Source organism: Quercus robur, chromosome 3 (genome assembly GCF_932294415.1).
Source record: "Quercus robur chromosome 3, dhQueRobu3.1, whole genome shotgun sequence".
In the NCBI taxonomy this organism is placed as follows: domain Eukaryota; kingdom Viridiplantae; phylum Streptophyta; class Magnoliopsida; order Fagales; family Fagaceae; genus Quercus; species Quercus robur.
The window spans coordinates 67269720-67283186 of record NC_065536.1 but is presented as its reverse complement, the minus strand read 5'-3'; the positions used below and the strand labels follow the sequence as shown (position 1 = coordinate 67283186).

Sequence of the window (13467 nt, the reverse complement as noted above, 5' to 3'; positions counted from 1 at the left end):
AAATTGCATCAATCCAAAGTAGAGTTCTAAAAAATACAAAAATTTATCAACCTAAAGTAGAGATACAGAAAAAAGAAAAAAAAAATCCACCAAAAAGAAAAGGAGAAAGAGAGTAATAAACTTTTTTGTGTAGGGAAAATATGTATAGAGTGCAAGTGAGACTATCAAATTTATAGTATGAGGTTGGGGATAAGAGGAACCAAAATAAAAGGAAGAGGAAGGGATCGAGGACGAATGACATTAAGGTTGAGAGTAGTGGAGAAATGAAAGGGAGAGGAAAAGGTCAGAGGAAATGCAATAGTAAGGTACAAATTAATAAAGAAGAAGAATAAAAAATAAGGGAGAAATGGTTAGAATATGTGGATGATGTGGCCTCTGATGTGCCTCAACAGAAGTGTAGCAACAATAAATATTATGTTTCAAATTTTGTGTGTGTGTGTGTATGTTTGAATTTGGTAAAAATGGGGTGTAAAACTCATGTTTTATAGCATCTAATAAGAGATTGACACATCAATTTTTTACTCAAAATTTAATATATCCTACCATACCTAATAGCATCTAAAAAAACTCTCAATTGGGTTGGATTTTCAAATAGGTATTAGAATTGATTATGTGTGGTTATGTCAATTATTTAATATGTGATATAATGAAGTGACATGTTAAAATTGGAAGGTGTAAAAGAGGGTATAATGATGGAAATCAAGATCAAATGATTGAAAAACTAAAATAGAATTGCATTAAAATAAGAATCAAAGTTGGAATTATAGTGTGGGTTCCAGCTAGTTCAACTGGTAAAGTCTCTGATGGTTGAATAAGAGATCTGGGGTTCAATCCCCACCTACACCAAAAACTGATTGGTGTCTCAGTCTGACGATAAAGTGTTATCATTAGGAGCGGACTAAAAAAAAAGAGTTGGAATTATAGAGAAAGACTGGAAACAAAGTTTCTGTCCAGGTAAGTTACATAAAAAAAAACTGATTCTACTCTTACATAAAAAGTCTATTTATAATCTTTAACTACTAGAGAATAAGCTAGCTAATAGTTACATCTAGGCAGACTATCACAACATAAGTCAAAACTAAAATTAATGAGGATAAATGGCAGATCTAAGAAGTCAAAATAAGGGTTAGTTGGCTGCCCTAAGAGGTCAGAAATAGTGGTTGGTTGTTTGGTGTGTAGAGAGTGGCTGTTTGTCTGTCCTAAGAGTAAGGGGGGTTGGTTGGCTGGCTTAAACGTAGAGGGTGGTTACATCATGTAAGACGTTTTTTTTTTTTTTTTTTTTTTTTTTTTTTTTATGTTGTTGGTCTAGTGTCATAATTTTCATTTTTATTTATTTATTTGAAGTTTTGGATAAGTTTGTTTTGAAAACATGGATTAGTAGGAGAGTATCCTATTTTGTAGGCATTTGAAGTGGAGTTTGAAATATATTTTTACTGGGTTGTCCTCAAGTTTTTTTCCAATTAAATGTAAGGTTTAAGGATATTTCTGAATCACATAAAAGTCCAGTTTAAAAATGAGAATTGTTGTGTGTATATATATATATATATAAAATTATAAATGTGGTGAAAAGGAGACATCACCTACAATAAGAGATTTGATGGTTCAATTCCCACCTACACTAAAAACCGATTGGTGTTTTGGTATGATGATAAAGAGCTATTATCAGGAGCGGACGTTATAGGTTAAAACTTTCTTAAAAAAAAAAAAAAAGTTGGCAATTCTATTCTAGTTTATCAAAGATACAATGTACTAATATGTATTTCCAGCAGCAAACGTTTTGACTCTGAGGATAGCCCAAACCCACAAAATATTGGCATGGATAGCAATTAGCAAATCAATCAACTCAACTCCAAGTCAGCTAGATTGTTATTTGTCCAATTACGTGTATATTAATATATACCAGTAGGTTATTGAACTTAGTAGATGAGCTAACAAACCACACGGATATTAACTTCTTTTTTTGCTAACATTGATACTAACTGCTTCTATGAGAACACTCATCCGAAGATCAATATGAATGACCATCTTTTGGAACTTAAAATGTAAACCAATGCAAATGAAAAAAAATGGCTAAATGCTTAAAATACACCTTACAGTCTTCAAGTTCGGAGTCAAATCTAAATCAGTCTAGTCGCTCTAATATGCCCCAATTATTACAACGATGTTAGTTTAATGTGCAACTTTTGTTATAGTCTAGCCTGACTAAAACAATGCCTTTTTTTGTCCAAAGCAACATTATGCGTATGAGTTAAAAACAAATTCTAATCGATGTTGATAGACCACATTAATATTATTATAATATTCGAACGTGTAGATTATAAGTTTTCATAGTTGAAAGACTAATTTAGATGCAACCTCAAACTTCGAGGGTGTATGGTATTTAAGCCCCCAAAAAAAGATTTAAAACTTTGTACAAGCCATATGAATTTTTGTATATTTATTTTTTAAGATAACCCTCAACATCACACTGGGAAGCCAAAATACATAAAAGGTCACATTTAGTTAAGACCTCTTTAAAATCTTTGGAGATATACATTTAAATTTATAAATTTGTAGTGACATTAAACTATGGAATTGTGGAGGGGAAAAGGCTAATTATAACAAAAAAATAGCATACATCTCCAGCAAATTCTTCAGGTAGTAGCTAGTTCAAGTAGGGTTTGATCTGTACTAGTGAGAAAATATTTAGCAGCAGCAGCAGCAAGTAAGATAAAGCTTACAACACCAACTTTTAGAGTAAATAATGGACCCAATGTTTCTTTTTTGTGCTTGCTATCATTCTTGACACTAGATACAAACTCACCAGAGCGTTTAACAGAAGGGTTTTTCATAAACAATGCATAGGAATCAATTTCTGCCCTTGTTAATGCGGGCTTCAAAGAATCCTTAACAATCTGGAAATGCCGATCACACACAACAGTAGCAGTAATGTCTTCCCTCAAAGCAACAATTCCAGCTTCCCTACACAGACCCTCCAGTTCAGCTCCTGTGAAAAGTTTGGTATCTCCTGCTATTCTTCTGGGATCAACATCCGGTCCTATTTTCATACTACGTGTATGTACACGAAGCACGAAGTATCTCATACCGACCTTCTAGATCGGGTAGTGGTACATATAGAACCTACAATTTCATTAATAAAACAAAGACAAGTCAAAAAAGACTTGCCTAAGACCCAAAAAACTAAATATTTAACAACAGGACACTAACAAGCCAATACCTTTTTTTTTTGATAAGTAAGAAAGATGTATATTGAAAAAAACTGCTTAAGCAAAAATGGCACAAAGCAAACCAGAAAAATTACAAGGGAAAACCACAAAAAGACCAATACTTGTTTCCCACACTAGACTATAACTTTAATTGGAACAGTATATCTTACATAAAAGAGTACCACAAAAAGTTCAGGAATCTGAAGTAATATAGTGTTATCTCATGCAAGATGACAGGGATGCAAACGGATTCACTAACTCGCTATTTTGAAGTTCATAATCTCAAACTTTGCACTAACTAGAGAGAGACCAACTTTACAAGCATAATACTCACTATGAACATAAGGACACAGTGAACAAACTTTCTTACCAGATCAAAGCGTCCAGGGCACATAAGTGCAGCATCAATTGCGTGAGGACGATTTGTAGCAGCCAAAACAAGAATTCCCTTAAAAAGAAAATGAGCATAAACATGAATTAGAGGAAAAGAAACTAGAAGCTCTTTCCATTTTATCCTACAGAAAATTTTAAGATAACTGGAAAATAAAATATTTATTGCGAACAAATGCTTACTTTAGCCTCTTCTAAACCATCCATTTCAGTTAGTAAAGTAGATAGAAGCCTCTCTCCAACTGTAATGTTGCTGCTTGAACTTCCACCTCTGCCATTTTAAATAATAATAATAATGATCACATAGAGGAAGAAAAAAAAACCACAAGTTTATTAATTGTGTTTGGATCCCATCCTAACACCTTCCATTGAAAGCCAGGACATAACCTAGCTCTCAGTGCAAAAACCACCAAAACCCGGATTAAGTCATTAATTAAAAATCTTAACAGAACTTATACATCACACAATCATAGTTTTGCAACATTGAACACTAATAAGGTTTGTGGGGGTGCGTGTGTGGTTGGGGGGGGGGGGGGTGAGGAAAACAAGCCAAATTAAGATTACATGTACTATAAGGCAAGTTGGTAAGCAAGTAAACCAGGCTAGCTGATATCATACTTTTTTTTTTTTTTGATAAGTTAGCTGATATAATACTTAATCCTGCATGGCAATAAATAGTTCATGGTTCTCTATAGAAAATCTGGTTGTTGGAATTTTGTGGACCGACACAGTTCAACCACCTAATTGTTCAGGCTTGTATCACCAAGCAACCATTTTGAGTTTCCAGAACAGCAAAACACATACATACTAGAAAGGATTTAACACGAGCTGTACTTCTTGAATCATAGGAGTTGTAGGGAGATGCACAATCAAAGTGATTTCATGCTGTCATCATTTGAAAGTGAACAGATCAATCCTTAGAATAAAAGGTTTTAGAAAATTTGACAGAAATTTCCTCCTGTAAGTGATTAATATTAAAATAAAAATAAAATAAAAAATAAAAAAACCTCATGTAAAAGGATGAAATACAGATGGTCTTATTTTAAGTATTATGAAAAACAAAATGAACTCATTTATAAAAAAAATTAGCAAAGAAAAATTGTTCCATTTTCCATGTCCTTTGTAAAAATATCCAAATTATCAAATATAAATTTTTACAACTAGAATTGAAACAAAAAAATTGACAAGCATGATATCCTGTGGAAACCAACAGCAAGTGAACACTTAATCACAATCCTTCCATGTATCGCATCCCCACAATCATGAGTTCACATTATGTATTCTTAAGTTGTGCAAACATATCTTTGCATGTACCACAAAGTTTTATCTAGGCATGCTTGTAGAGGTTAGTGTTTAAACATATCTTTGCATGCACCACATAGTTTTATGCTAATGTCAAAACATGTGGAGGGTAGTCATATTTAGCATGTATTAACAACACGACACAAGCAAACTAACCGTTTAGCAGCAACAACGTCTGCCTCATCAAAGAATATTATGCTTGGTGCTGCAAGGCAAGCTCTCTGAAATGTGTTCTGCAACAAAGCTGCTCCCTCTCCAACATACATCGAATACAATTCTGCACCATTGATTCATACTTTACGAATTTCCAAGGCGTAAAAATCTAAAAGGTTGAACATAAAGATTTTCATAACCATAAGCCAAAGCCAGACATAAACCTAATCATAATCTGTTAAGGGATCAAATGTCAGGAAGGGCTCTTTTGAAGATAACAAAAATAGCCATTTTGGGAGAGCCAAAGAGAACATTTTGCCATTGGAAATATCATTTTGTTAAATTGAGGGAGAAAAAAAACCTCATCCAATAGCTTGTTAGTTCTTTAGGAACTATTCAAATTAGATAAGGAAAATTCTTCATTTTTTTTCTTTGTTGGTCTCTTCTTATGGCAAGTCCCTAGATTAGCTAATTCTGCAAGGATTTTACTATTAAGTGCTATGCTTGATTTTACTATTTTGTGATGGTTAACATTTATTATGTCTACCAGTTGAGAAACCAGATAGTTAAATTTGAAGCTTTCAGTCTCAAATGCTTCTTTTTAATTTCCTGATGAGTAATCTCGATGTGCGTATAGCAGGTGATTCATAAAACAGGTGGATTTCAACGCTAAGCATATAATAACATCCAACAAATGCAGCATGAGCTACATATCAGTTGTTGGGACAAGCAAAAAGTTCGAACCTCAGGGAAAAAAAAGAAGCTTGGGCGGCATGAGCTGCAGCTTTAGCAAGGGTCGTTTTTGAGCATCCTGGAGGCCCATGGAGAAGAATTCCTCGTACAGGAGATATTCCCAGCCTTGAAAATGCAGCAGAATGTTTAATAGGCCACTCAACAGCTTGCCAGAGCTTTTTCTGTCCAAGAATAAAAAAAAGGTGTCCTCAGGAGTTCCACGAGGCTTTCAATGCAAAATGAGAAGTTTATATTACAAGCCTTCAAATCTTTTAGTCCTCCAATATCTTCCCAAGTCACCTTTGGGATTTCCACAGTAACACCTCTTGTTATGCTGGGCCCAACTATGGTTTTTGCATGTTCCCAGTCTTCAATTGTTAAGCTGAGCACACTGGCATCCTCATTTGCATCAGAAGACCTTTTGACCGCAAATATGGTAGCCTCACAACATAAAGCTTCCAAGTCAGCCCCAATATAGCCATTGCAAGATGCAGCTATGGTCCTTAAATCAACATTGGGATCTAAAGGAACCTTCTTTGTGTAGAGCCGAAAATTAATTAACACAAATAATGTCAACCTTCAGCCAATAATAGTGTACTTAACTATCCAACCTCCTATCAAACTAGCTAAAAGATTTAAAATTAGTTTGAAGCACTACTGGCAGCATTTTGGGAGACTGATGAGTGTCATAGGATAATGGACCCAAGGATGGCTCATAAATTTAAGAGACTCATGCTAACCTTGAGAATTTGAAGGCGTTCCTCCTCAGTAGGTGTAGTAACTTCAACTTCAGCGTCAAAGTGCCCTGATCTTCTTCGTACACAGAAATCATGCTAAATTTAAGAGACTCATGCTAACCTTGAGAATTTGAAGGCGTTCCTCCTCAGTAGGTGTAGTAACTTCAACTTCAGCGTCAAAGTGCCCTGATCTTCTTCAGCGTCAAAGTGCAGGATCAATTGCATCCACTCTTCGTACACAGAAATCAGATATTAAAAATACATTTAAAGGTTTATACAAACAGTACAAAATACAAAACAAAGGAAATGGAACTGGAACTGGAAAAGTATATGATATTGAACTCATAGTATAATTCAATTGCCCTAAGTTCTGTAGAAGATCAGGTAGACTCGAAAGTTTAAATCACTACGAAACAACAGCTCATTGCCCACAATAAGCCTTTTGAAATAAAGCTTTGACATAGAATGAATGGTAATAATCAATTATAAAAGTTTCACACAATTCAATTTAAGAAATTGCTATAATCAAGATACAATAAAAAAATCACAAAATTACAGCAGGAAAGCTACAGAAAAATGCGCTAAGGCAACCTGAAATCATATATTTGTAGCAACTCCAAATATATTCTATAAGTCAATAACCAGTAATGAAAAATATTTTGACAAAGTAAATTTCTTAAGAAAATCTTATAGATGTACAATAATCAAGTTTGTAGGAAAATAGAGCAGCAGAAATTCTAACTCTATAGATCTGAGAGAGACAATAACCTGTTAGTGGAGGCAACTACGACAACTTGTGGTGCAGAATTTGAGGAAGGTTTACTGGAGTCCATTAGTGTAAAGAGTTGAGAGGCTACACGAACATCTTGCTCCCTTCTGCATATGAAACATCACTTAGTGCAGCTATTACAATCAGTGTCACAGGGACACAGTTCAGTTATATGCCATGTTCCACATCATCTTATAGGCAAATAATGAAAAAAGCAAATGGCATTATATCTGCAGTGTGCCTCAAATGTCAACACACGTGCATGCACAGAACAGTTAAAAAGATAGGTGTCAAAGAGCAGATAGAGATCAGAAAAGTTTGAGTTTTTGGCCACTAGAAATTTTATCTCATTGCTCAGGATCAACATCATCCACAGTTCAATTACCAAGGATATGATACTCACAATACCACCCCCCTTGACTAGAGCCTAATGAAACTACAATAATTCCAATTCCAAAGGACCAGAAACTCAAACAAAGCCAACCTAACAAAGTCTTGATTTGCAACACTACCTAATACCATATTTTTCAATAAGCATATACCTACCTCAACCCACTTACATCATAAGCCCCAACTTACAAAGGAAAAAAAAAGAATATTCCTCTCCTCTCCTCTCCTTATAACACCTTCAAGTACTCAATTTCCTTATACTATTAATTTTTTTGCCACGCATATTAATAGAAAGTGCAGTTCAAAAGTCCATACATCAAATGGTGAGGTAACGAATACATCAATGTTCTCATCTACATACCTAAAATCACGACGAGGACAGAGTGCATCTATTTCATCGATAAAGATAACTGATGGCTTGCCCAACATTGCATGGGATGATGCCTCTGAAAATGCTTCCCGCAAAGCTTTCTCACTTTCTCCAGCATGTGCTCTATGAACAGAGTGTGGACTGCAGAACACACCACGAATAAAATCAATCATAAAATGATGAAACAAATAAAAATTCTGGAGGACATGAAACTATAAACCTTTAAGGGAACAAAGGCTTCAGCATCACACAAAGATCAGAGTCTTCAAAATCTAAAGCAAAGAACATACAAATAAGTGAAGATCCCATACCTGATAATGATTAAATGTGCACCACATTCCTGAACAACTGCCCGTACCAAACTTGTCTAGGATAGCAAGAAAAATAAAAATAAAATAAATAGGAATTAATGTCATAACTTTGAATACAAGCAAACCAAACCAAGACATCATCTCATCGCCAACTATAAGCCACTCAGACTTGAATTAGACAGACAAACCTAGATAAGCATACATGTAGGCAAAAAGAGAATCTAAATAAAGAACATGAACCCTGTCCTTTAAATTCCCTGCAAAGAGTCAGCCTCCATTGACTGTGCAAAAGAATGAGTTACAGAAAATTTCACGATCAAGGGTGGAGTACTATAAATCTTATTTATTTTAGTGGTTCTTATATATTGTAATACAATCAAAGATGGTCCAAAGAAAAAAAATCTCTATTTGACGGGACTTCTTCCCCTGTTTAAATTACACAATCTCAAACAAGTGTCTGTTGTTCAATGTCTCCTTTTTTTTGGGGGGGGGGGGGGGGTGTAAATAGTGTCTGTTCTTCAATGATAAAGCAGGAAATGCTGCAAGATGCACAAAATTAAAGCACAATCAGTGTTCCTCTTTCTCTATATCTCTCTCCCATCCCTTCATTTTTTCCCTCAGCCTATAATCCTATATTGAGTAATGATGTTTATATTCATTTTCTCCCAACTCTCCATTGAGTAATGATGGATCAAATGTGGCTTGGGACAAATATTTTGTCTTTAATTATTGGTTTGGGCAGATGTTGAACCACCACACATGCAAACTTGCACTTGCAGACACACAATACACGACCGTTTGGCATGGTCTCAGTTGCTTGGATACTTATCTACAAGAAGGCTCAGCATCATGGCTTTAGACATCATATTACAGTTTCTAGGTTTGTTTGGCTCTCATATGCTGTAACCACATTTGAAGAAAGAAAGTGGGGATTGTGGAGAACCATATGATCTTTCTCATCTGCTTTTATTCACTAAATGGCATGCCATGGTGCTGAATTTGGTGGTGGAACCACAAGAATTTCACTCAGAAACAAATTAGTGCTACCCTTCTTGTAGCAGATTAGGAGCTAAACAACTAGAAGCTTGTAATTAAGGTAGGTTTAGCAAGCAAAGAACTGTTTCATGGAACATAAGAGCATAATCAATTGATCTCATAGCAATTTTTAGTATTTACTGAACTTCCTTTCGAAAATTATGGTAGATTCTGTAACAATAACAAAAATGAAATGTAAACTTCCAATCAACCCCCCCCCTCCTCCCATGCCTCTGGAGGGGGGGGGGGGGGGTTGATTAATTATTTTCCAGGATTGTTTTTCAATGTACATGCACTTTACAAGAAGGCACCTCCAAGCAGCAAGTCAGATCAATGATGAGTTAAATTGACATCACCAACATTCAGTATTCACATAGATGATTGGAGGCATATATAAGCAGTATCAGCTTCCATTTTCTCCAATAATCTGGGTGTGATTGGCCACATGAGTTTGAAGCCATCCAAATGTTTAGACCAATCAACATGTTGGGTTGAAGTTTTAGGTTGCTTCTTCGGCTTTTGATACCAAATGTTCTCAAACATGGCTTTAACTATAAGAGAATAAAGCAATTCTGCCTCAGCCGATGAATTATAAGGTTGCTTCTCTCTTCCCTTATTCCTTGTGCTTTACATTTAATTGTTAATTATATATCTCCATGCACTAGGTAGTAATCCCGGTTAATTGTGTTTTGGTTTACTCTTATTCCGCACTTAGTTGAGTAGATTAAAAGTAATTAAGATGTACTTTAAAATTGGGGGTCTAAACAAGCTCTAGTAGTTATACTATTGAGCTATCAACAATAATACAACATAATGTCCGGAAACCTAAAATGGCATAACAATTAAATCTCCATTTTGCCCACTATCTCCACTACTCTTAAATTTTAAAAAGAACTTATCCTTCAAATCAAGTTCAATGAAACAACAGAATCAAAGTTTAGTTTAACTCTATCTTTGCACCAGTGAGTAAGAAGGGAAAATGCATTCACCATGGAACTGAAACCTTTGTAACACCAATCGAACCTTTTAGTCCTTATTTATTCTTCTTTAGCCCTCAAATCTTTCTTTCTTAGCCATAGAGATGCATGTTAAATTGATAGAAGAAGAAATCGCATTCTAAGATCAAAAGTGAATATAATATGTTTATACCCAAAAAAATTTTCAATCAAGCAACTGAAAGCTCAGAAATATTCTTTGTTAGCCCAAAAAAATAAAAAGGTTATCTTGATCCAATAGAAATTGAATAGGTAAAGAAATTTCTCATTGAGTTGCGTACTTATTTAGACCAGGCAAGAAAGGGCTTAACATTGGATGGCCTTCAGCACTAGGTGGACCCAAGGAGAATAGTACGATGAATTTTGCCGCCCAACTGCTGATGCTGCAATTCAAGATTGAAGAATTCTTAAGTTGGATTAAGAAAGCATAGTCTTGGAGTATGTATCTTTATGGGGTCCCTATGTTTAGGTTGTATTAAGCCAAAGGCTGTGAAGCGGTATTGAGGAGTAAAAATATAAAAATATATGGGAATTTGGCATAAAAAGTTGAGTACGGTAAATTGAAATTTTATGTTATGCAGAAGTGTATGTTGCAGTCTCCTTGGAGTGGGATCCTCAACAGGTAAAACAAATAGCCGTGGGTTACTATCAGAATCTATTATCCTTATCCACAAACATCCAACCTGAAAACCAGAATTGTTGATTGAAGAACTCTCAAAATTCAACCTTGATTGTTACACATAACAGAGTTATAAAATGAATCCTCGAGCTGTACTATTATTTCAACTTTAATCAGCTTTCGCATTTTCAGAGCTCAACACTTATGAAGGGGAGAACTAGAAGATTACACAAATACATGCTATCATCATTTGCAACAATAAAAGAAATTCTAAGCAAGATAAATAACAAACCATTATTAAAGGTAATGAAGAAATTTCACCATTATAGAATTGATCATAAATTTTTCCCTCCATCTCAGGTTAAAGAACATAGCTGCTTTCACATTCTTGTCATAAAAACTATTTGCAATTCAAATGACTAATATAGTACATGCTTTTACTTTGATTATAAACTCTTACAATGCTACTCAGCTCAACAAATGAGTGAAGGAGCTATTTCTACCTGGATGGTGGCATTATATCTCCAATGTTCCAGCGGGTCCACTACCAAACTCAAAAGATGCACACTTCTTTCTAAAATGAATCACATTGGGGAAAAAAATTAAAGCAAGTCAATGAATTGATCAATTCAAAGGAAAAACAAAGTTTCTATTTTTGGTGGTTTCACAGCTTGCTTTTCTTGAAACTTATCTTCTTTAAGATTGAATGGTTGCCCTCATTGGCTATTTTGGTCATCACAAGTTTACCCTTCAATCAAGAAGATTTCTTCATACTTTGAATGCAACAAAATTTCCATTTTTGGTATATTGGGATTAAGGAAAATAGTAAACACCTTTTAGAAGAAAAGTCCAGCTTTACATTTTTACATACAATTACTTCTAATAAATTTCATATTCCTTCAAAGAATTTTTAATTTAGATATAACTAATAATTATGGTTACACAAAAATGAAGCATGATTTTGACAACCAATATAATAAATCACAAAAATAAATACTATTTCTATAATTCAGGTGATTTAGCATGCTATTTGAAAGCAGATATCCATATGATAACAATACACTTTTATGTATACAGCTGTTGGCAAGCAAAGGCATGCCAAGACGGATGTTAGTGCAGCAGAATCCATGGGTCTAGGAACTTAATGACAGAAATTGGTAATCCAAATGTCCAAAGAACATTCAATGCATATGCCCAGGGCTACTAGAGTTGGTCAGGACTTGAAAGTAATTTTTAGTCAAAGATTTAAGTTCAGATTATATTAGAGCCACAAGGGAATGACTGAGGCATAGAATTAAGAAAGAGCTGTGCCATCACAAGCATTCTAAAAGGACATCCAATTAAAAAGACCCCTTTATTAGTACCATATCAGGCCATACATGATGAGGATTACCAAACATAACATACTAAGTGCGTGCGAAAAAACTCCCATAACATGGGATCAAATTAAAAATACATATTATCTTGAGGAGAAATGCCAATGCCGCCAATAAATAGTTCTCGACCCTAACATATTGTCCACACAATGAAAGGTTCAATTTACAAGTACAGCTACTAAAACCAACTAATCTCTTCTATGGTGCAACAACAAACAACTCCAAATCAAAAATCACTTGGAACAAGACTTAGTCAAATTATGACCTTTATCAATAAAACATGAAAAAGATACATCGTAAGAGAAGCTTTAGAATATATATAGGATCTTTTAAAGAGATACAATATAAAAGCAGACAAGGAGGTACTACTCAAATAATCATGTGTAACATAAAACATTAATATATAGAGGATCAAATATAATAGGGAGGTTTAAAATGCAGTATTGAATGACTTTATATAGCTTAAATGCTGCATTTTTCTTACTACTAGAGCTGTAGACTACAGGTGTTTGCAAAAACATATGATCAATCAGTCAAATTCTAGATTTGATGAGATATTGTAGTAAATTTAAACTCAGTTTTTAAAAAGACTCTAAGATGTAAATTTTATTTTCTTAATAAAGTTATTGTGGTAAGTAATATCAAAAATAAGATGCAAAGATGACTTGTTTTAATGCAAACAGATATACTCACTAACAGTCTCATCTTAATGTTATAAAAGGTGGGCAAGACCCATTTTTTAGAGCTGTAATAACACATTAGATTCAACAAAAAAAAAAAAAAAAAAAAAAAAAAAAAAAAAAAAAAAAAAAAAACGGTTTAACCCAAAAGAAAAATATAAATACAAAAATTAAAACCACTTTTCCTTGCCCCACACACATTTATCGTGGATGTAGAAATTACACTGGACACATTGTAAGATAAACTCTTTGCAAGGATCACCACAATCGTGACATTCAGGGCTGTCCTCAGTTTCCTCAATGAAAGTAAGTGGGTGTGGATGAAAGCCAAATGTGTAAGTATCTCCAAACCAAAAATTTGTGTATTTCCCAAGAATACAATTGGGATGAGCAGGATAAGTG

The 13467-nt window shown here is 34.4% G+C and overlaps 1 protein-coding gene across 23 annotated transcripts in view; it reads right to left on the bottom strand.

Annotated features, from left to right (window-relative positions):
* LOC126719029 (cell division control protein 48 homolog B) overlaps window positions 1-13467 on the bottom strand; it is a 140124-nt gene that overhangs the window by 71854 nt on the left and 54803 nt on the right. For 12 of the 23 annotated variants that reach the window (XR_007653170.1, XR_007653169.1, XR_007653171.1 and 9 more), the window contains exon 10: window positions 3577-3654. The exons of 6 other annotated variants lie outside the window; for them this stretch is intronic. Coding sequence is in view for 11 of the 17 variants with exons in the window: in XM_050421520.1 (XP_050277477.1) it covers window positions 3577-3654 (78 nt within the window). In the remaining 6 variants the exon portion in view is untranslated. Of the gene's footprint in view, window positions 1-2393; window positions 2705-3089; window positions 3121-3576; window positions 3655-13467 lie in introns of those variants that run through there. 5 more of the 23 variants (XM_050421525.1, XM_050421523.1, XM_050421561.1 and 2 more) reach the window with 3 other exon arrangements.